The 22,170-nt window shown below is 45.6% G+C and overlaps 1 protein-coding gene across 1 annotated transcript in view; it reads right to left on the minus strand.

The window, feature by feature from the left end:
• The window catches only part of LOC143843835 (prosaposin-like), a 45,623-nt gene that overhangs the window by 19,113 nt on the left and 4,340 nt on the right, over nucleotides 1-22,170 (minus strand). Inside the window, exon 2 of the mRNA XM_077350531.1 lies at nucleotides 2,788-2,918. Coding sequence (XP_077206646.1) covers nucleotides 2,788-2,918 — 131 coding nt within the window. The remainder of the gene's footprint in view (nucleotides 1-2,787; nucleotides 2,919-22,170) is intronic.

Consider the following 22,170-nt stretch of genomic DNA (forward strand, 5'->3'; position numbering starts at 1 on the left):
ACTGAAGCAGAGATTGCCAGGTCAAAACAACAGAGATAAGAAATTCAAACCCTATTGGTCAATGGGATTGTAAAGGACCACCTGAACAGTGGTTAAGCATTTTCCATAATACATCGATCTGGCCTTTGGTGCCAGAGACAAAGGAAATGCAGTGGCAGGCGAGTCAAATATTTCATCTAGGATGACAGAAATTTTCACTCTAGGTTCAAGCACACATTTTCTATACTACCTTTACAGATGGTCTAGAAGCTGGAGCTGGGTCAGAATGTAGCAGCAAAACTGCTGACAGGAGTCTTTGGCCAGACACATATGACATCGGTCTTGAAAGATCTGTACTGACTCCCTATTTGCTACTGAGCCCAGCTCAAGGTGTTGATGTTAAGTCCTAAATGGTTTGTGCCCCGGTTATTTGAAGGAGTGCCTTCTCCCATCCAGACCTGCCCGAGCACTGAGATTTCAAGGAGAGAGCCTTCTTGCAGTCCCACCACTCTCAGAGGATCAGGGGGTGGTGACATGCAGGAGGGCCTTCTCTGTGGTGGCCCCCAGTCTCTGAAATAGCCCCACTCTGGTGATTCATCAGGCAACTACATTCTATGAGTTCTGGCACATGGTGAAAACACACCTCTTTACCTAGGCTTTTGACATTTAGGGCCATTCCGCACCAGGATCTATGTAGCAAATTGGTTGTGGAACGAAAAAACACCATTTTAAATAGTGGATTCATTGTTATGCATACCTGCCTTTGTAGTGGAATCCAGTTGCGTTTCTATTGTTTCTCACAGGTTTCGGGTCTCGGAAAAAATCACTAGCCAGGAAGTGATATTGCCGAACTTTGTCCTGCCCCTGGCCGTCAATCAAACGAGCAGCCAATGGGCGGCCGTTATCATGCTCCCGAAAAGCCCCTTTCCCTTTAAGGAAGGTTTAAAAAAACACACACACACATTGCAATGAATCTGCGCTGATTCATTGCAACGGAGAGACCCATCTAGCTAGCAGGTGGTGTTTGAGCTGACGTTTCATCGTTGCTCAGAGCAGCAGAGACGGGAAATTATTTCATTGCCATATGGCTGGTGGGCTAACAGCATGCCATCACGTCCCAAGGAACCCAGAAGCGATAGCAGCTGACAGTGCCCCCATGCCCTTCCGGTCTCCTGCTGTTCCTAGGTATGCCTGGCAACCATAGTGCTGGGCCAATATGATGAAAACTCAGGAGCCAAAAAGGAAACAGAAGAAGATTGCTCCTGCAGAAGAGGAGAGAAGGAGGGGGTGTCCTATGTCTTATGTGTCTTTCTTTGCCCAACCACATGAACACAGAAATTAAGATTTACATAGTTTGCACAGCTTTTCTTGGGACAGAATTTTGATTCCCCCCCCCAAGGGGAACATCCATGCTACAAATGACTAAATTTCCTATGCCAGGAATTGCTTTTCTTAATTACCTGTAATGTGGAAAAGATGCCTTATGATTAATCCAGTCATTTTGGCTGCCATCTTTTTTTTCTGACATGGAACCTAGGCTACTGACATCTACATATGAGGCAGAAATTCACCTTGTGGATTTTTACTCATCACCACATCTTCATGTTGCAATGAGAATTCACTTGTTACATTGTGCGTTTACAGATGAATTTTCCTGTGAAAAACTGGAAAATCTACTTCTAAAGTGCGCTGAAATTGCATTATCCAATGTGTGCAGACTGGTCCACTGCCAAAAGCACAGAGGTTCTGTCAGAAAGGTGCCGTCCTACAACAAGTTTTCCCTCCTCTCCAGGAAGGCATGCATAACTGCACTTTCGGAAATATCCCAACATTTCCTTTAATTACTTGGGAATCACACCTCTTAGCCTTGGGAGTTCTCTCACACCTGAGGTTTGTGGAGGAAGACTGTGGTTAAGTTTCAAGTTTAAACTCTTAAAAATAAAACAGAACATTCAGAGCCCGAGTGGAACATAATGTTGGATGAGTCTGTGAAGCAGGGTCCAGTAGCTTGAGCATCAAGCACAGCAAAAAATGACCATGACCAACAGAACTCTCCAAATTTTCATTAATGGAATCTCTCAAGAATTTAGGAAACCCTACTGGGCCTGTGTGGTTTTGTCACACATTGTTTAGGGATGCTCAAGGAACAAGGAGGGAAGGAACAATGACTTCTGAAGGTGGAGGCATCCAGCAGAGAATGGAAGCCTACATGCAGGAATATTATCTCTTTAAAAAGGTAAAGGTAAAGGTTTCCCCTGTGCAAGCACCGAGTCATGTCTGACCCTTGGGGTGACGCCCTCCAGCGTTTTCATGGCAGACTCAATACGGGGTGGTTTGCCAGTGCCTTCCCCAGTCATTACCGTTTACCCCCCAGCAAGCTGGGTACTCATTTTACCGACCTCGGAAGGATGGAAGGCTGAGTCAACCTTGAGCCGGCTGCTGGGATTGAACTCCCAGCCTCATGGGCAAAGCTTTCAGATGGCTGCCTTACCACTCTGCGCCACAAGAGGCTCTTCATTGAAATTATCTCTTTAACAGAGGCTTAATGAAAGGTTGTTTACCAGATGATGGTATTTACTGCCCTGCCTTAAAAAAACTTCAGCTGGACAATGCCACGCATTAAGCCTTTATTAAACGGCCAGGGTATTTTTTCTCCTCCAGCCTGCTAGCAACCTTAGGCACAGGTGGTGAGAGACAGCAGAAGAGGACAGGTCGAAGCCAGGGTCTTTGGCTCCAGAACCACCCCTTGTGAAACAGCCACTGCTTATGAAAATGGGTAGCAAGGCATCCCAGGGTCAGTGTACTCACCTCAGGGGCTTGGTTCATTAATTGTTGACAGTGATCCAAAGTACCGCATTTCAATGCCGTTGGGAAATCCTGACACCTTGTTTCTGGGTCTTCTGCACACTCTTTCTCCCAAGCCAGAGGACTTGCACTAGCTGTCAACAAGGTGGAAGGGAAAATTAGACTAAAGATGTACAGTGGAAAGATATCATTGGCCCATTGTGAAAGAAAGTGTTGCTTCCCTTCATGGAATCCATTTCTACCTTATGACTTAAGGTTCTGGTTATCACCTTTAAGTCCATATGCAGTTTGGGCCCAGTGTACCTGAGGGATTGTCTCTCTGCTTACACCCCCCAAAGAGCCTTACGCTCTAGCACTTCCAACTCCCTGGTGATCCCTGGCTCCAGGGAAGCTCCCTTGGCCTCAACCAGGGCCTGAGCTTTCTCCATCCTGGCCCCCACCTGGTGGAACGAGCTCCCAGAGGAGATTAGGGCCCTGACGGAACTCGAACAGTTCTGCAGGGCCTGAAAAAGTGAGCTCCTCCACCCGGCATTTGGTTGAGGTCAACCTTTACTACCAATTCCCAAGGACCCTCCCTCCTCCGCCTCCTTCCTACAGCATCCACCATAATTTTGCCCTACCCACTGGGCTATCAGTAGGAATTATTTTAACGTTTCCCATATTTTTCTACTGTTCCATGTTGCTTGTTGTTTCACTTCATTCATTATTGTTAATCTAAGTTATCTGTATTGTTTCTGTTTTATGTGAACCACTCTGAGCCTTCGGGGAGGGTGATATATAAATATAATAAATATATAAAGTTGATGGACACAGTGTTACGATTTAGACTGGAAGGACCTAGGTTCAAAGTAGAGACTCTTTGGAATAGCTACTAGGACAAGTACCTCAGCTCAAGTTGCCCATTGATCGAATGGGGATGATAGTGACCTTTATGATAGTATCGTAGGTGGACAAACATGATAAAGTGGAAAATATAGAAATGCTACTCACATTGTTAAATACATTTACATATCCTCATACAACAGTTTTAGATAGTTTGGGGCTTTGGCTACCCTGGTGAAAGAGACATGAGCCTGTAGCACAGATGCATGGGCCATGTTCTCCAACTGTCCCTATTGTTTAGGGACCTGTTCATTTTTCTGATATGGTAAATCACTACCCCAATGTTATCCAGGTTTGGCTTTGCTAATGAGAACTGCTAGACTTTTCAAAGTTCAGCTCCATCCCAAGGATCTCTAATAAATCAAAATGAATACAAATAAATCAAAATGAATACAAAATGATTTGTGTGTTTGTGTGCATGCACATGGTCTCTAAAGGCATGTAATGTTTTGACAAGGGATGAGCACAAACCAGCTGACAAATTAAAATTCATCACGAATTTGAGCCAGTTCATGAAGAAATGTTCATGAACTGAAGAACTACCATAAACCTACATGAATTGTGATGCAGTTTGCGGCATTTACATTCCTGCTTTCTGCTTTGTGAAAAACAGCTGTTTCATTTAAATATCAGGGAGCCATTTAAACCCCTGCTTTCCATTTTTCATGGAGAGCAGAAAACAGGGCCTTAATTGGCTCCTAGCTCCCCACAACTCATCTGTTTGGTTTAAATGCCACCATGCTTTCTCCTCCCTATGAAAAGCTGCAAGGAGCAAAAAGCAGGGATTAAAACTTAAAACAGCCCATGAACCAATACAAATTGGGTTAGTTCATGAATCAACCTCCCCATTCCTATAGTTTGGTTCATTTTTCAGCCACAAACCACAAATCAAACCACAAAATTATGGTTCATGTCCATCCCTAGTTGCCACTTCACTGTTCTGAACCTCATCAATGTCTGCATGGGAGAATGCTTGGAAATCATGTTGCAGTGTACGTAAGCTAGGGAATAATTGAAAGAGTGAAGGCATAGAAGAAGGAAAATATACAATTTAATAAACAATAGCTATCATGAAAGAGAGCTAAAGGTGTAAAAGTGGGAGTTCTCCAGCCACCCTCTGGAGGTTGACGATTCTATGTGCACTCCATAACATATGAATCAGCAAAATTATTTAAGCACTAGAACACCCTACTTTATATTGTCTGGAGTTGTAATAGCAGGAGATCTCAAGGTCCCACCTGGAGGCTGACTGCCTGCTGTAACAAGTACAAACAGCGAACATATAGGCATAGCCTTATTCAGAGCATTTCCGCACATCGGTAAAAATAGCGTTATGCCAGCTGAATGGCAAAGCGCTAAATTTTATCATGCTTTCCAGCTGCTCCTCACCTTTTCTGCTGTCTCACCTTTGTCTGCTGCCTCTTTGCCCTCCACATCTGCTGCTGGAAATGGTGGAAGATAGTCATGCTTCCGTCTGTCAATCAATTCAGGCAACCAGTCCCCTTTCTCCGTGTTTTTTCCCACAATGCCCGCTAATGTTTTTTAAATCTGTATTTCTCCACTGAAATGCCTATGCATGGAATCATAAATGCACAGTGCTTTTTGAACACCACCCCTTATGGGATCACAAGTCCTTTGATACTTTTAAAAATTAATCTTGTTCCTGATTTTGAGGATGGGGAGAAAACTTTCAAGAGGCACCCTTTGTGTTACAACTTTGAAAAATATATTTTTTTATTTCTCGCATTGCCCGCACGTGTGTCAGCCTATTCATTGCTCCAGGCACATCGCCATTTTTAAAAAGAGATTTTTTTCATTTTCATTTTTAGAAAGAGATTCCTGTCCCCAGGAACAAAGGAGAGGGAGGCGGGTGCAAGGGTGGAACGCAGACGACTTTAGTGACTTTATCGCATTTGAGCCTCCATACCTTCCTTCTGCTGGTTGTCTGCTAGGGGGTAGCGCTTTTTAGGTTGGTGAATCCACTTTATGTGATTCCCAAACTCGCGCTTTAAAATGGAGAATGTAGCAAGCAGTTTGCTGCCCAGACACTGGATGTGGGCGATGTCATGAGGAGCAATCGGAATATAACAACTACATCACATAAACATTTCACTATATTTATCGGGAGCAGAAAAGCCCTCAGTGTTTCGATATTTACTTGTACATGGTATGTAAACTATGTAGAAAAGGTTGGGGGGTAGAATGCTAGAAATGTGGGTTCAGAACCAATAAGCATAGGCCAAGCTCTGCCTGATATGGGTTCTGATCCTTCAGCAAAGGCTGGTATCATTTTCAAGGTGATTCTCTGAGTCATAAGGGTTACTGCCTTTGCCAGAGGACTCAGGGTTGAGTCCTGAGCTGCACAGAGGAGGATATAAAATGTTATGAGTTAAAACACTTAACTGGCAGTGCTGACCTTGCAAACTTCAAGGATTTAAAATAGGCTGAAGATCTGGCTAAACTCAGAGGAGCAATTAGTCCTTGCCACAAACTGCTCTGAGGAGTTCTCTCTTATTGAAAAACCTAACTAGGAATAGCTATCAGGTGTTTTTCTCTGCCTTAAAAATCCTGCATATCCAGTCAGCATCCCATGGAGGGAAGTGTGATGAACGTATTAATTTAAAGCTCTCTGGAGAAGAGCTGGTGCACCTATCTCCTTAGACATCATTTCAAGGGAAGACCAAGAGAGGAGAGGCTTGCATTCCGATCTATGCAGTATTTTCATATCGGATTGCATATTAGGTGCATTCACACCCATATTTATGCTGTGCTTCCTAGGGGACGTGCTTCCCAGGTCAAAACTCAGGAACACAATGTCCACCCTAGTTAACCATCACAGAAGATGCAGAACAAAGATTCAATCCAGTGGCACCTTTGGGACCAACAAAGGTTTATTCATGCATGCACATGAAAGCTTATAGGTGGCGCTGGACTCAAACTTTGTTCTGCTGCTTCAGGCCAAAATTCAGACCCACCTGTCTCTATCATCACTGAAGGTGGTTCTTTGTGGTGCTTACCTGAGGGATGGAGGAGCAATACTCAGTATGACATAATAGTCATGATTTCTCTTCTGCTACCATAGAAATCATGTTTTTGTGCTCGGGGTGCCAGAAAGACCCTAGCCCTTTCACACAAGTCATCTTACTGGGAATTGTGAGAACCTGAATTGAACCTGTTTTAGAGCAGTGCTACTGACAGCAATCGAGTCATACCGCCATCAAATTCATCCTGAGAATGAAGTACACAAAAAGCAAACACAATTGCTGGGGCTTTTATTTAACATTCCACACTCTCACGCTTTCATACTTTCTGCATTATCATCCCAAGGGCCAGACTATATGCTTAACGCATGGCACTAAAAGGGAATTGCAGCAGGTCACTAACCACAGGTTCCTCATGACAACTCAATTTGTGCTCTCTATTGTGTGTTTGTGTGTGCGTGTGTGCATTTGTGTGTGTGTGAAGTGCCATCAAAACTTATGATGATCCCAGCAAAGGGCTTTCAAGTCAAGTGAGAAACAGAGGTGGTTCACCATTGCCTTCCTCGGTGGTACCAACCTTGCTTAGTTTCTGAGATCTCACAAGAATAGGCTAGACCGTGATGCCTTCCCTTCCATAGTACATGCAGGACTGGTTTATCCATGCAGCACAGGTAGTACATGCTACAGGCTCCGTGCTTCCAGGGGCCCTGCATGGTGCCTCCCCCACCCCCATGTAACTTCTGTCCTCCTCCCTTTTCCCTCTTTAAGGACACTCAGAGTGACACCCCTTTTCACTGTAGGGGGGCAGTCTGCCCCCCAGTCTGTCTGCTCCCACTGCAATTGTTCTCTGCTAGGACCCTGCAAATCCTTAACTAGCAAGAAAGCCCATTGGAATTCAATGGGCGCTAGGACCCAAGGGATACAGAGAGGTGCTGATCTCTCTGTGTCTCTCTCTCCCTCTGCCTCTCGCTGGTGTGCCTAACAGCAGAAGGCATAGCAGGTAATTAGGGCAGGTTTGTAGGAGGGAAGGAGGGCTGGTGTGCAGTTTGGGGCAGCTCTGTCTGTCTCTCTCTCCCTCTGTTGCAGCAGGGGTGGCTCTCTCTGTGTCTCTATCAGCAGGTTGGGGCAGCTCTCTCTGTGTCTCTCTCTGGCTTCCTTGCAGCAGGAGCGTTAGGAGGGAATGAGGGCTTGTGTTTGGTCTGGCAGGGCTCTCTCTTTGTGTCTGTCTCTGGCATGTCTGAAAGGAATGTGGCTAGCATCCAGGGAGGGAGGGAAGTGTAGGGGCAGGGCCAATCACCCTGATTGGCCCTATTCCAACTTGAACAGCCAGACACGTTCCATCCCCGAGGCTGTTTCACAAATATATAGAGGAACCATGGATAAGGATAATTATGTTTTTAATTTACTAAATCTACAAATCATGTACATGTGAGTTCAATCCTGCTGAGGTTTCCTTTGGGGCTAAATACCTAATCAGGTATTGGCCCACATTCTGTAAAGTCTCTGCTTATAGCCCAGTTACCTGTTAATGTGCTTTTTTTTTAAGATCATGCAGCTGGCATAAGCGAATGTGAATCTTCAGTTTATGCATCTTTAGAAACCTGTCCTGCTAGCTTCAATTTCTTATAAGACTGGAATACATTACTGGCAATTACTGGTCTCTACTTGACCTCCATTTTATTTAGGTTCTACTGATTTGTGTTGGGAAATGATGCCTGAGGACACATTCATCTACGAGAACATCCAAGGTGCATGAAGTTGGTTCAAAGCGACTTGTGCCATAACAAACATACTTATCTTTAAGGTGTAGTGAGATTATTAGCTCTTATTATGGCTGTATCCACCTACCAAGCTATTTCACTGGAATGTCTGGAGAGCTTGCCTTTCCCCCTGTCTGTCTTTTGCAAATATGTCTTAATTACTAGCCACCAGCTTCTGTCCTCTTTCTCAAACACTGTTGTCACCTATTGATAAGCCTCCTGATGAATGGCGGTGTTTGTTTTATCAGCAGCTCAAGAATTCAGCTGCTAATATAATCAGTATGTGGGAAGGGTTTTTAATGGGCTATCAGAGGTCAGAATGTAACATGAGAAATGTGATTTCTTTAAATCTCTCGGTAGCTATAGCATCCATAGTATGTGACAATGCCCATGCATGACCAGATTTAAGAGCATGTACTGCCACCTATTAGGCCATCTTTTTTACCACTGGGGCAGAGCTGGCCCCACTGAATAGTAGACAGAGACTGATGGATTTCCCAAATCAAGCTGGAAACCAAGGGCCAGTGGATCATTTCAGCATTTCTGCTGCTAGACTCTTTTCAGGACCCTGCATCCACCTGAAACCTTAAAGTTCACCTTAACTGATAGTAGCCAGATCAGTAGATCTGAACGCCAACACCTACGCCTAAGGAATGGGATGTAGTTTTAATTTCGTGTCACAACACAGAAACAAATTTGTGGTTAGTGTTCAGCAATTGCCGACATTATTTCAACTCCTAGAGTATTTTTAATGGTAGCCTTGGGAGGATCCCACAGTGGAGTGAGGCTCAACCCTTCCACCAAACCATTCCTCTTATAGAGAGAGCCCTTGCATCCTATATAGGTGGGATATTTGCAATGGCATCGACTTATCCTACCAATCCTTTCCGAAGCCGGATCTTCAGAGTGATACAGGAGTGGAAATTGTAAATTGTTGAGGTATAGCAAATCTTGCCTCAATATCTACACAAGAGAATGGTATTCCAGTTTTGTCATCTTGGCTTTTCCTCAATGAATCTTAGGAACTGTACTGAGAAACCATTCAGCAACCCCTATCTGTCCCTCACAGAACTAGACATTGCAAGATTCTCTGGGGAGGCAGAGAGTGGTTATTAAACCCATTTAAGGCCTTGGCTACATATTCAGCAGAGTGAAGTAAGAGAATGTTGAGGGGAGAGTGGCCTGTGGGTAAAGTTCCCCGTACATTTTTTAAAATCCCTGCAAGTTAAAAAAAAAGCATTAAAGCAGTTGCACTAGTTTTCTACTTGCAGGGAGTTTTTATACAAAATATGTCACCTCCCATCTGCAATCTGAAGCAATCTCTCAGCTTCATTCCTGCTTCACTGTGTTGCCTGGAGAGATCAGTTCCCACTCTGTCGGAAAGATTAACTGCATTTTCTTCCTTCTTTAAAAATGTTAATCTTGCCTTTCCAATATCTGCATGGAACAGCTTACCATCAATGAACACTTGAGTTTTCCAGCAAGCACCCTGTTTGGGGCTTCTCTCTTTTGCAAGCTACATCCCAAGAGGTAGCTACATCCCAATCCCTTTTAGGGGTGAGAAGGGGAAGGACTTCTAGTCACCTTTACAAAGAGGGATAAAGGAAAACATGTACAAATCCGGCACAACAGTTTTCCTTAAAGCCACAACTGGGCAATTTTGAAACACTGATTAGAGGAACTTTACAGTCTCAGAACAGTAAGGACAGACTAAGAATATAGGGTACTTATGCAAATCATTTATTAATTATTATTATGTAAATCATTATTCATTAAGAAGAAGACTGGAAACTAGGACACTGGTGCTTAACAGACATTATAGCCTTGTTATTATCACATAAGTAATTTCAGTTTTCGGAATGCATGCAATAAACAAAACAGCACTGCTCATTATACCAAATCATTATTTTAATGGGAGGATTTTTGGTTTTTGTTTTTTGAAAACTTGATTCTGATTATTCTTCCCCACCCCCAAAGTCTTTGGAAATTGTATGCAGTACAGATTCAAGGCTTCTTTCGAGATGGAGCCAAAGCAGACATGGCTGTGAGAAAGCCATCAACTGATCTTCCCAGAAGGGAAAGAAGACAAGACACCTAACGCTGGTGACAGGCCATATTAGGGACTCATTTCTGATAGCCAAAACCACCTAGGGGAAATTTTAAACCCCTCTCTCCCCCTACATCAGGGATTCCCAACCAGGGGTCCACAGTCTCTCCCTTCCTGGGAACCAGCTTCCATTGCTCCACCCTCCTGAGTGAGTCATCTTGTGGATGCTGCACCTGCCTACTCCCGCTTTAAACTGCCCCGTCTCCCCCACAGCCCTCCTTGAGCCTGTCTGTTAACACAGGTAGCGAAGTCACTTCCAATGACATGTCACTCCCAGGGGCACGACAGGGAGGTGTAGCCGCTTGACACCTCTTCCAGGACTCCTCAAAGCCCAAAGCATTATTTCAGGGGCTCCTCCATGGTCAAAAGGTTGGCTAAGGCTGTCCTGCATTAAAGAACTGATCCAAACAGGTCCAAGGTTACTTTCCCCTAACCTGACTGTCCAGGCTAGCCCAATCTCGTCTGATCCTGGAGGTTAAGCTCTGGTCAGTATTTGGATGAGAGGTCTCCAAGGGATAGCTGGGCCATGATGTTAACATTGCTGTCACAGTTACCTAACATTTTCTGCAAACTGACTTGGCAATGGCGAACCACCTCTGTATGACTCTTGCCTTGGAGATCCTATGGGGCCACCATAAGTCAACTGTGACTTGAAAGCAAAAATAATTTACTTTTAAGGAATATTTTTCAAAGATTCGTTTCTTTCCAACCCTCCCATAATAAAAAAGTGAATACAAATGTATGAGAATATTCTGGGTTTGAAATCACCAAAGTTAAGCACTTCTATATCTTGTTGGTTTCAACAGAAGTGATTTAAGCACATGCTTTACTTTTCTAATGAAGTATTCCATTTATTTATTCATTCAGTCATTGCTTACCTACTTATGTCTAAATTTTTAGACCGCAACTCCGAAAATATATTTATTTTATTGATGTCATTATATTTATATACCACCCTCCCTGACCATTAACCAATTAATAGAAGCTGTCAGAGACAGCATGGCGAAGACTTTCCTATAGAATCGCCAAGGGTCGGACACGACTGAACGGATAACATTATCATCATCTTGTGGCTCAGGGCGGCTTACATTGAAAACCTTCATAATGTGGTACAGGGTAACATTTTGATTTGGAATATATAACATCTATACAGAACATTTCTTAAGGGTGAGAACGGCTTAGAACAGTGAGAACTTATAATACTGTATGGGATGCATGGCGGTTAACAAATACAATAAAACCCAATAAAACAATTGTTAAAAACCCCAATAACAAAAAACCCTTGATGGTGAAAAGCTCTATCCTCCCCCTGGTTCCACTGACCTTCTAAGGCCGAGCCTCAGGGGTGTGCCTGATGACCCCAGCAAGGGGCCCTGATCATCCTTGCTTGCCAGCCAGCCAGCCAGCCAGCCAGCCATTCATTTATTCATTCATTCATACCATCCTCCCTTGTGGCTCAAGTCAGTTTACAGAAAATATTAGATAACGGAGTACAAGAAAGATTGGTAACTGTGACAACAGTGTTAACATAATATAGTGTATTCAGGCAACCATATCAACAGTCTTAATGTCAATAACAGTCATAGTATGATGCAACATGTTTCAGAATGTTTATTCCACAATCCCATAGTGTGTGCTCAATAGATGTTGTCAGTGACCTTGACCAAATGCCTGGAGGAAGAGCTCTGTTTTACAGGCCCTGGAGAACTGTGATGGCTTGGACAGGGGGTGGACCTCCTCTGGGAGCTTGTTCTACTAGGTGGGGGCCAGGACAGAGAATGACCTGGCCCTACTCGAGGCCAAACATGCTTCCTTGGGGCCAGGAGCCACTAGCCAGTTGGTATTGAATGAGCACGGCACTCTTATTGGGGGGGGGGGGCATAGGCAGTGTAAAAGAGTGGCTGTGCCAATTCCCTGAGGCAGCTAGTGATCTGGAAAATCTGTAAACTCTTTAAAAGGCAAAAGGACATACTATATTGAGGTGGTCATACCAAGGTCCTTTTCAGCCTACCAGATAGCCTCAAAAAAGCAAATTTCCTCTTTTGATGGGATTTCATTTTCATTTATGTTCTGCATCATAATTTGCCAAAACTTTTTCTTGCATTGCATAGTCTCCTTCATGTCATCTGGAAGACAAACTCTTGCCTCGCTCACCCATCTCCTGACCTGGCCTTATGTTCTCTCTATATGCAGCAGCCTCTAATATGGAGAACTGGATTTGATTCCTCACTCCTCATCAACAGCTGGGTGACCTTGGACTAGTCATAGTTCTCTCAGAGCTCTCTCAGCCACACTTACCTCACAGGGTGTCCATGGTGGGGCAAAGAAAGAAATTGTAAGCCCCCTCTGAGACACTCGAGGCCTGCTGGATGACCATGGACCAGTCATAGTTCTCTCTGAGCTCTCCCATCCCCACCTATCTCACAGGGGGTGGCGAGTTACAGTGGATGAGCAGGGGTTTGGGCTAGATGACCCATGAGGTCCCAACTCTATTATTCTATGATTCTATAGGGTGTCCATTGTGGGGCAAGGAAAGGAAGACGACTGTAAGATTCCTTCAGGTAGTAAAAAGCAGGATACAAAAAGCCAGCTGCTCTTCTTCTCTCTTCACACTCACACACACAGAGAATATGATCCATATCTTCCAAAGGGGGTCTAACCAGTGAGAGTTTAACCTAAGATTTTGTTAATCATAAAGCTTTTATGGTGCCACACACATCATTGCCTTTGATGTGATTTATTGTCCTTCTGGAATGACTGTATTGCTTTCATCATTACAGTAATAGCTCCTTCCTGAGGTGAACTGCTGCGTGTGAAAGTTCAGTCGCCACGCCAGAGCAAGCCCCGTTGAGGCACCACCGCCCTCATCCACTTCCATCTTGCTGGGTGAAGAGGAACAAGCCAATTAGCCCCACCCTTTCTTCTCCCAGCGGTCGGCTGACTCCTCATCAGGTGACTCATTTCCGACTCAGTTGTGTTGCTGAGGCTTGAGAGCGAAGGTGTCGGGATGCCAAACTCTGCTTGAGCAAAGTAAACACACTGGGTGTAGAGCGGGGGGGGGGGGGGGAATTGCCAAACCTGTTTTGCTTTTACAATATCATTAGCCTGAATGCTGGGCTGACACAAGTACCTGTGGGAGATCTCCCTGATCCCACCCTCTGATGGGTATTTTGCTCCAAGTTCCAAGACCTGTTCTTTCCCGAGTCCCCGAATTATGGCACTAGCAATACTGCGCATGTTATTACTCACGGAGATGGCTGGAAGGGGGACTGACGGCATCAATTTGCCAAGCCTGTGTGGTACAGTCATTAAGGTCTTGGACTAGGAACTGGGAGGCGTCGGTTCAAGCATCTCTCTCTCTCTCTCTCAGCCTCCTTTACAGCTTTGTAAGGATAAAAGAGAGGAGAGCAGGGCCCTCTTTGCTACCCTGAGCCCCCCGTGGAACACGTGGGATTCAAACTGTACTCCACATGTCACGTCCCTGACCTGGATGGGCCAGGCTAGCTTGACTGCATCAGATATCACAAGCTAAGCAGGGGCAACCCTGCTTAGTATCTGGGCGGGAGGCCACCAACCAAGTCCGGGGTGGCTCCAGGGAGGCAGACAGAGGGAACTTATCTCTGAACATCTCTTGTTCCAAACACCCTATCAGGCGGATGTGAGCCGGCTGTGATTGGACAACACTTTCCACCATCCAACAAATAAAATAAGGTCCAACACCTCTTGCCCATATGAAACTGATTTTAAAAAACATACATCTTCCTAGAGTCCAGGATGTCCCTCACCTCCACCATTGCAAGGTTTAATTTCTGTGAAAGAACACTTGCATAATTTTATGGTTGGGGGGGTCACCACAGCATGAGGAACTGTATTAAAGGGTTGTGGCATTAGGAAGGTTGAGAACCCCTGCTTTAAAGGATCTCTCTTTTGGCTTTTTTCCTGCTTCCCCCCACTACTTTGGCTATACCATTTGCTGGCTTTGCAGTATCTCAAGGGCAATTTCCCCTATTTATTTAAAGTGTAAGGCGGTGGTGGGCTAAGCATCTCATACTGCTGTATTGCTCAAAGTGAAACGTCCCCATTCAGTAATTGGCAGAACCCATTTCCTGCTGAGCTAAAAGAGTGAGGCACAGAGAGAGAGAGAGAGAGATGCAGTCAGGCGGGCATTACTCAGAGAAAAGATATTTGAAGTGGGTAGAATTATACCCAAGATGAATTCGGATGCAGCTTGTATGAAGATGCCACATGACCCAGTTCACATCGGAGAACAAACATGGGCATGAACATTCACTCATAGTCCCTCCTTTAATAGATTTTTCTATTAAGGGAATCAGCTTTGTTTTCCCACAGTTCCCTTCTGAGGAGTAGTCAATCTGTGGTTCTCCAGATTGCACACCACTTGGCCTGCAGCTCTGGGAATGCCCAAGGAGGGGGGGATTGTTCTATAGCAGCCTTTCTCAACCGTTTTACCATTGAGAACACCCTGAAACATCCTTCAGGCTTTAAGAAACCCCTGAAGTGATGTCAGCAACCCATACCTCCCTGCCAGGCCCCCCAAAATCACATGTCACCAGAAGTGCCATCACCTTGGCACTTCCACTGGATGTGACATCACACTCTGTCATCCTCGCCCCCCCCCCAGTGCCAGAAACAGCCCAGTGGCCTACTCCACAGGGCTGAGGCAGGCATCCACCACTCTGTCGCCCCCTGCCACGCCCCCTCTGCAGGCAAGTTTAAATGAGAGTATTTACCTCTCTAGTCTCCAGTCGCAACCACATGGGCTGACCTCAACCATTGCGGATTTTTGTGCACAGGGCCCCTCCTCTTTCTAGCCCTTCCTAGCCCATCATCATTGGCCATTAACAAAACCATATATGGTCCTATCACCCTTAATTCTTTAAAAATTATATATACTCCCAGTCAGGAAGCCCTTCTGGGATCATCAAGAAGCCCCAAGGCCTCATGAAACCCCGGTTGAGAAAACCCGCTCTACAGCATTTTCAGCACAACTCTATACCTGGCCCTCCCACCCCCATGGCCTGCCTCTGTACACAGCTGCTGACGATCTCCAGTTAGACTGGTTGCCAGGTGGCCTGGGGCCTCCATGCAGCCTTGTGTGTGCAGCGCTTTTCCCCCCACTGGACAATTTGGGAACGTTCAGCAGCTACTGCCATGGAGAGGGAGTGGCACAGCTTGCAGGCAGTCTGTGGCTTGAATCCCTGGCATCCGTCCCTCCTTTGCCTGGCAGCTTCAGCCAGGAGTGGTCAATGCTGCAGAGTACCAGGCTTTACTCATAATGTGTGGTCTTGCCCCTGGGCTGCCGCCACCACCCCTCTCCCCCAGGCGGGAGGACTCCCTGTGCACTCTGCACCTCTCCTCCCTAGCCCATAGGTCCTTACAGTGAGAACACACCAACTCAGCTCACCAGCTGCTCTCCTTTTAAAAGGGACCTGGCATTACATTCTATGCCACACAGATCCCAGCCCGACAAAATGGCATTTGTCATATCCAGACCTTGGAACAAAAGAGTTCCTCAGCACCTCTGAATAGATTGCGAAGATTAGCAAGGGGAAGCCCATTTCCTCATCAAATGGCCACAACTCAGGGGAAGAGCAAGACCTCTGGCTGTGACCCTGGAAAGCTGCTGCCAGCCTCAGTAGACTATTTTAATGTTGATAGACTGGTAGTCTGATTCAGTAGAAAGCAGCTTCACACCTATGTGTAGGTATCAACATTCAGATATCTCTGTGCCCATTTTCAGAGCTTTTGGAATGACAGAAGAGACGCATTTAACTTTTTAAAAATGGTTGGCATCTGATCCATTTTAGGCATCCCTGATGAGAGCTTTTGTGCTTTACAAAAGCCAGCATTTAAAGCTCAACTACCACCATCCCTTCAGGCTCACCAGAGGTGCTCCAACACCTGCGGCAGGCAAACAAGAGCAGAGACAAGAACACCTATATAGTTTGCCATAAATAATAGGGATTCTTGGAGGCATTTCTCTCCTCCCCCCCCCCCACCTCATTACAGTTTGCTTCAACCTTAGTATTGTGGTGTACCCCAGCCCTGAACATTGGGGTTGAACTCAGGTTCTATAGCTTTAAATGGTGGGGGGTGGATGGACAATGTTGAAGCAGAGCAGGGCTACAGGACCATAGCCATGATACACCTAGAATCATTCGGTAACTCTACTTTACAATAATCTTGGGACATAGAATTCCTGCACACCATTTCCCCAGGCTGGCTCTTCAGGGCTCTTTACAGCCCAGGGCCCTCCTACCTGTGTCAAACCACATCATTTTTCTCCCATTCAAGCTGCATACTCCAGAGAGCTACTCCTTGTCAAGTCCTCTCTCAGGACCATCCATTCAGGAAAAGTGAGGTCTTTTTGAGAAGAGGGCCAGTCCTTTGGCGGGGCTTACCAGCATGACTGAGGTGGTCTCCATACAGTAGCCAAAGCCCACCTGGCCCCCAGGAGGAATGGGAGGGGTGAGATTGCCAGAGCCAAGTTGGGAAATTCCTGGAGATTTAGGAATGGAGCCCGGGGGGGGGCACAATACCTTACAAGCCCACCCTCCAAAAGAGCCATTTTCTCCAGGGAAACTGATCTCTGTAGTCCAAAGCTGAGCTGTAATTCCAGGGGATCAACAGGTCCCACCTTGAGGCAGGCACCCCTGGGTCACCTTCACTTTCCGTATCCAGGGTTTCCACACAACACTGGCAGATGATACACTGTTTCAGCAGATCTAGCTGTATTGTTTTGATCTGGCTCTTCATCATCAATTTGTTAAACATAGGAGGTCTCAGAGGACCGGGCAAGATACAGGAGACTGCAAGAGTCTCTCCCAAATGTGAGAGGAAGGAGAGGTTAACCACGTATTTTTAGACTCAGAAGATGCTTTCATTTTATCTTTCAGAATCAGAAGTTTCCAATACTGCCTTGTTTTATCTACAGCAAACAAAATGGCTCTGCAATAATGTTTATGGATGATCCAGAACTGCCTGTTCCCACTAAGGAACTGAGGTAAAAATTGAATTCACCTGCATCTAACATGCTCTTGCTGTAACACTGAATAGGTACACCATCTCTAGCTGAACTTGCTAAAAAAGATAGATCTGAGGCTAATTTTGGTATTCATAACTGATTCTTGCTGTTGTCCAGTATACAGTCGAGTATGGCAAGAAATTTAACTTCTAGTACAGCCCAAATAACAAGCACCATGGAAGGCACCTTAAATAGAAGTTCAACTTCTTGATCATACTCCAAACAACTTCAAATCTGAGGGCCAAACAAGGTGGTTGCAGTATCTGTGGGTCTGACCCATGGACTCAAACGCTATTCCAAAGCTGAAGTCAGCACTTTTAAACTGCCACCAGGGTCTGATCCGTCCTGGGTTCCTGCTGGGACTGCAGACCCAATCGGCATAGGGCTGGGCTCTTGGGGCAATTTTTAGATGGCCAATTTCATTTTTAGAATGGGGTGGGTATCCATGGGCATCCAGTCCTCTGCAGTGCTGAGATTTCCTGTCCAAGTGCTGGTAACCTCTCACAGGGGAGCTAATATGGAAGTGGAGAATGGATGTTTTGAATCTGTCATAATCTTGATCTTAAACTGTTGTGTACCTTAATATATTAAATTTCCATCTGGTTTCTCTTTCTTTGGCTGCTATATTAAACTTCACCCTTGCTCCAAGGAAGGGCAGGGATTGTAACTTGCTGTTCTCCTTGCTTAGGCTTATAAAGGTCCACTCCACAATGACGAAGGCATGCTCATTTGCCCCCGCAAGGGAAAGAAAGCCTTCCCAGGGAAGGGCAAGTGTGGGCACTATTTAAACGACATAAGGAATGGTGCAACTGAAGTCGGCCTGTTCTTTACCAGGTGATTTCTCCAGTAACCAGGGCAGAAAGCAGCTCTCAGACACCTGGGGATGCTTAAGATGCCAGCCCAGCATCACATCACCAGCTAAGCCTTGAGCAAAAATGCCACACTCAGATGGGAGCCAGATACAGCTGGCTTGTAGCTGAGAGTTCCCAACCTGTTATGCTAGTTCTTCACACCATCTCACACTTTCTAGAATTGCCCTTTGGAAGAAGTTTGCTTACTTTATTACTTAGCTTTTTTGAAAGGGCATCCAGAAGCTGGCTTGAACAGAGAGGCTTCATCAGGGCCATTTCCCAGCTCCAGTGGTAGAATGAGCTGTCAGAGGAGACTCAGGCCCTTATGAAACATCCAGAATTCTGAAGGGCCTGCAAAACAGTGCTCGGCATTTGGCTGATACACCTCTACGATATTCATGGGCCTCCTGCCTAGGATTCTTCCCGGACTGATGACCCCCAGTCCAAACCAGATCAAACAGCGGAACATCTTTACTTGCATGCCTAATCTGTTAGGGAGCACATCTTGGATGAAGTGATTATGTAGCAAAATGTTGTGTAAATAATTTTTAGCAGGATATTTTCTGGTGTTTGAACGGTTTGTTTGTCTGCACTGTTGTAAGCCAGACCATTTTGGAAAGGGGCAGCCTAAAGGCCACATCCTTATCCATGGTTCCTCTATATATTTGTGAAACAGCCGGGGGGGACGTGTCCAGCTGTCCAAGTTGGAGTACGGCCAATCAGGGTGCAGCCAGCTTTGCTGATTGCTGCTGCGCCTGAAGCTACCGCCCTCCACACCTGGGCTCTAGCCTCTTTGCTCTCAGACTTGCCTCAGTGCCTGTAGCCAGCAGCAGGTAAGGGGAGAGGGCCCTGGGCAAAGGGTCATGGTGGAAGGCTTGCTAACGAGGGCCTCTGCTAAGCAGAGCCTGCTAATGAGGGCCTCCCAGCCTACTAGGCTGGGCCTGCTAACAAGGGCCTTCCAGCCTGCTGACTGCCTGCTAAGGCGCTCTTCTGTCCCAGGCCTGCTAACAAGCTGGCCAGCCCCCGCCCACCCCACTTGATCCAGCTGCAAGCTGCGGCCCAAAGCCTCCTCCAGCTGCCTGGCCAGCGGCCAGGGGAGGTTGTCCTTTCAAGGCTCGTTCTTAGGAACGGGTTTTGAAGCTAATAAATAATTCAGAGTTAATCGCAATCTATTTTCAAGGCTGTACTCACCCTTAGAACTTATCAAGCAGTAGACATACCCTTCTGCTGCCTTCTCCTCTGACTGATCCCATTATCAAGTTAACAAAGGAGCGGATTACATGAGACTGCCTTACACCAAGTACAGTCAAGCAGTCCACCTGTCTATTCATCAGACCAGCAACTGCTCTCAAGATTGTTGATGGAGACCACCACCTAAACCACACTTTCTTGATGGCCATAGAAGGGTTTTATGAATAGGGGGGAGTTAATTTAACACTTGTTAAACATTTATTGAGTGATATGACCATATATGATCATGTCAATCCATCCCTCTCAAAATCAGTGATGGGCCTGGAGGGGGTGGGAAGGGGAGGGGTCCCTGGTGGGCATGTACATAGCTATGCTTCCCTACCATATTCTGTATGATCATGTCACTTCTGAGGTTTCTTGAAGCCTGAAGAATGTTTTGGGGGGTTTCTTCAACAAGCAATAACATTGAGAAAGACTGACCAGAAGCTGCTGGGGTTTGATTTGGTGACCTTCAGCTGAAAGCAGAGGTTCTGCTACCCAACCATAGCCTTTACATTGTTCTCAGCCCAAAAGTCTCCCAATCTTGGTCATTTATTACCAATTATTACAGTTGGGCAGAGCCTGGGGTTTTGTGCTAGGAGCTTTCTACAGACCAGAGTGTAAAACCAGTATCGTGCAAGTGAACACACAGACTAGTACAGCCTATTAACCATTTCCCTAATCTGCAACATGGGGCCACCAGCATTATTTCTCAATGACATTGAGACAGTAAGTATAGCAGAACACCAGTGACTTAAGAGTCAAATGTTAACCTCTTCCAAAGTTATGCAGACAAACATCTGTATTATTTTTCCCTCCATAGGCTATCACAGTAACTCCCGGGTTACCTAGTCAACAGCACATCTTCTGGTGTTGGGATTCATTCAATTCCTTCTGAACTTGACTTTGGGGACAAAGTACTGTAACTTAGCAGGCTAATAGCACATCAACTCAAAGTCCTGTGTGTTTAGCAGTAAAGTACTAGCAATATAGTGTGTTGTGTGGTAGAGGGACATAGCTTAAGATGTGGGACTTAATTCCAGCCATTGTCACACAAATACAAGGCCTTAATTACCAATATTCAAGAGTCCAAGCCTGATAACTCAACCAATGGACTGTGTCTTGAGTTGCACTGTACCAGTCATGGTCAAGGGAGTCCAGATTTAAGGGAAATAATCCATATGGTGTGTAGAGGGTCAAGGTGCTGGACTAGAAGTGCTGGATTCAAACCATCCACTCAACCATCATGAAGCTCACCACATAATCTCAGGCCAGTCACTTCCAGTTCAGCCAACCACATAGGTTGGGGAGATGGGAAGGGAAGCACCATGAGCCACCAACTTGAACTCCTTGGAGGCAGGGTGGGATAAAAATGTAATGGGAGCCACTGAAGCTCAGGGCAGCCAGCAGACTTGAGAACATGCTGAGCTGTGTCTTGCCTATCAGCCAAGCATCTAATCATGGACTCTTCACAAATGAAGTACCTGGAAAGGGTAGTGTCCTGTCTGAGAAGGAAGGCTGGAATTCTAAGACAAAATGGAGCAAAACATCAGCATCTATTTTCCTGTACAGCCAGGGCTACATGGCCCGGGAGCAGTGATGCCAGATGGCCTTAGAAAAATTTGAGGGTGTTCAGAGTACTTTTGATTATCAAAGCCCTAGCTGCAACTCTTGATCTCACTGGGCTTAGTATGTGTTTGACTAACCTGTGCTGATCCCCTTGGGGCAGGGATGAGCCTTATTCAGCTTGCAAAGTGCTGCACCTAGCGATGTTGCAATGATGTAGGAGGCGGGTGTGCCCATTTAGAGTTCAGAATTGCCCAGGAACGACAAGTGTGACAAGAACGACTCTTTCTGTAGACCTTAGAGGCAAATCAGGCAAGATGAGCCTCCCTTGCCCAATGCTCTGCCTACACAATGTAGAATAGGGTGGGAGCCATGGCCAAGCATGGGAAAAAACATATTTTTTTTTTGGAAGCAGGAAGAATCTCTTTATTTAACAATCCAGTGACCCAGTGCTGTTGGACAGACACAATCTTACAATTGCCGCCCTATATTTCCATCCTCACGTAGAAGCAACTGCTGCCAGAGATGTAACCACAGCCAAAGTAATACCAGGATCAACAAGCAAGAAAGGCATACAAACAAGGGAAGCCTTGGAAACTCTCCCAAAGGAGCAGCTGACACACAAAGGAAATATCGAATCAATTCTTAATTCCCCAAGACCACATGCACATAATTTGAGTAGTGTACCACTTTCCTTTCAGTCCTATTTCATAGACAGAACCATGAACTATTTAGAACCAAGGGTTAAAAGGACTGGTACCTAATTAAGGCACACCCAATATAATTTTCAGGTCATTGTCATTAAGTCAGAAGAGAAGAGCTTCTAAAGAGTATGGGGTTTCTTAAATAGTGTACTCCTGGAAATAGCAGCGGGGAAAGCATTTTGCCTAGCTAAAAGAAAAACCATACAAAGAGCCAAAATAAGGGTTATGAAGCCATAGGGACAATGCTTGAGCACAGCCTC

Source organism: Paroedura picta, chromosome 8, assembly GCF_049243985.1.
Source record: "Paroedura picta isolate Pp20150507F chromosome 8, Ppicta_v3.0, whole genome shotgun sequence".
NCBI lineage: Eukaryota > Metazoa > Chordata > Lepidosauria > Squamata > Gekkonidae > Paroedura > Paroedura picta.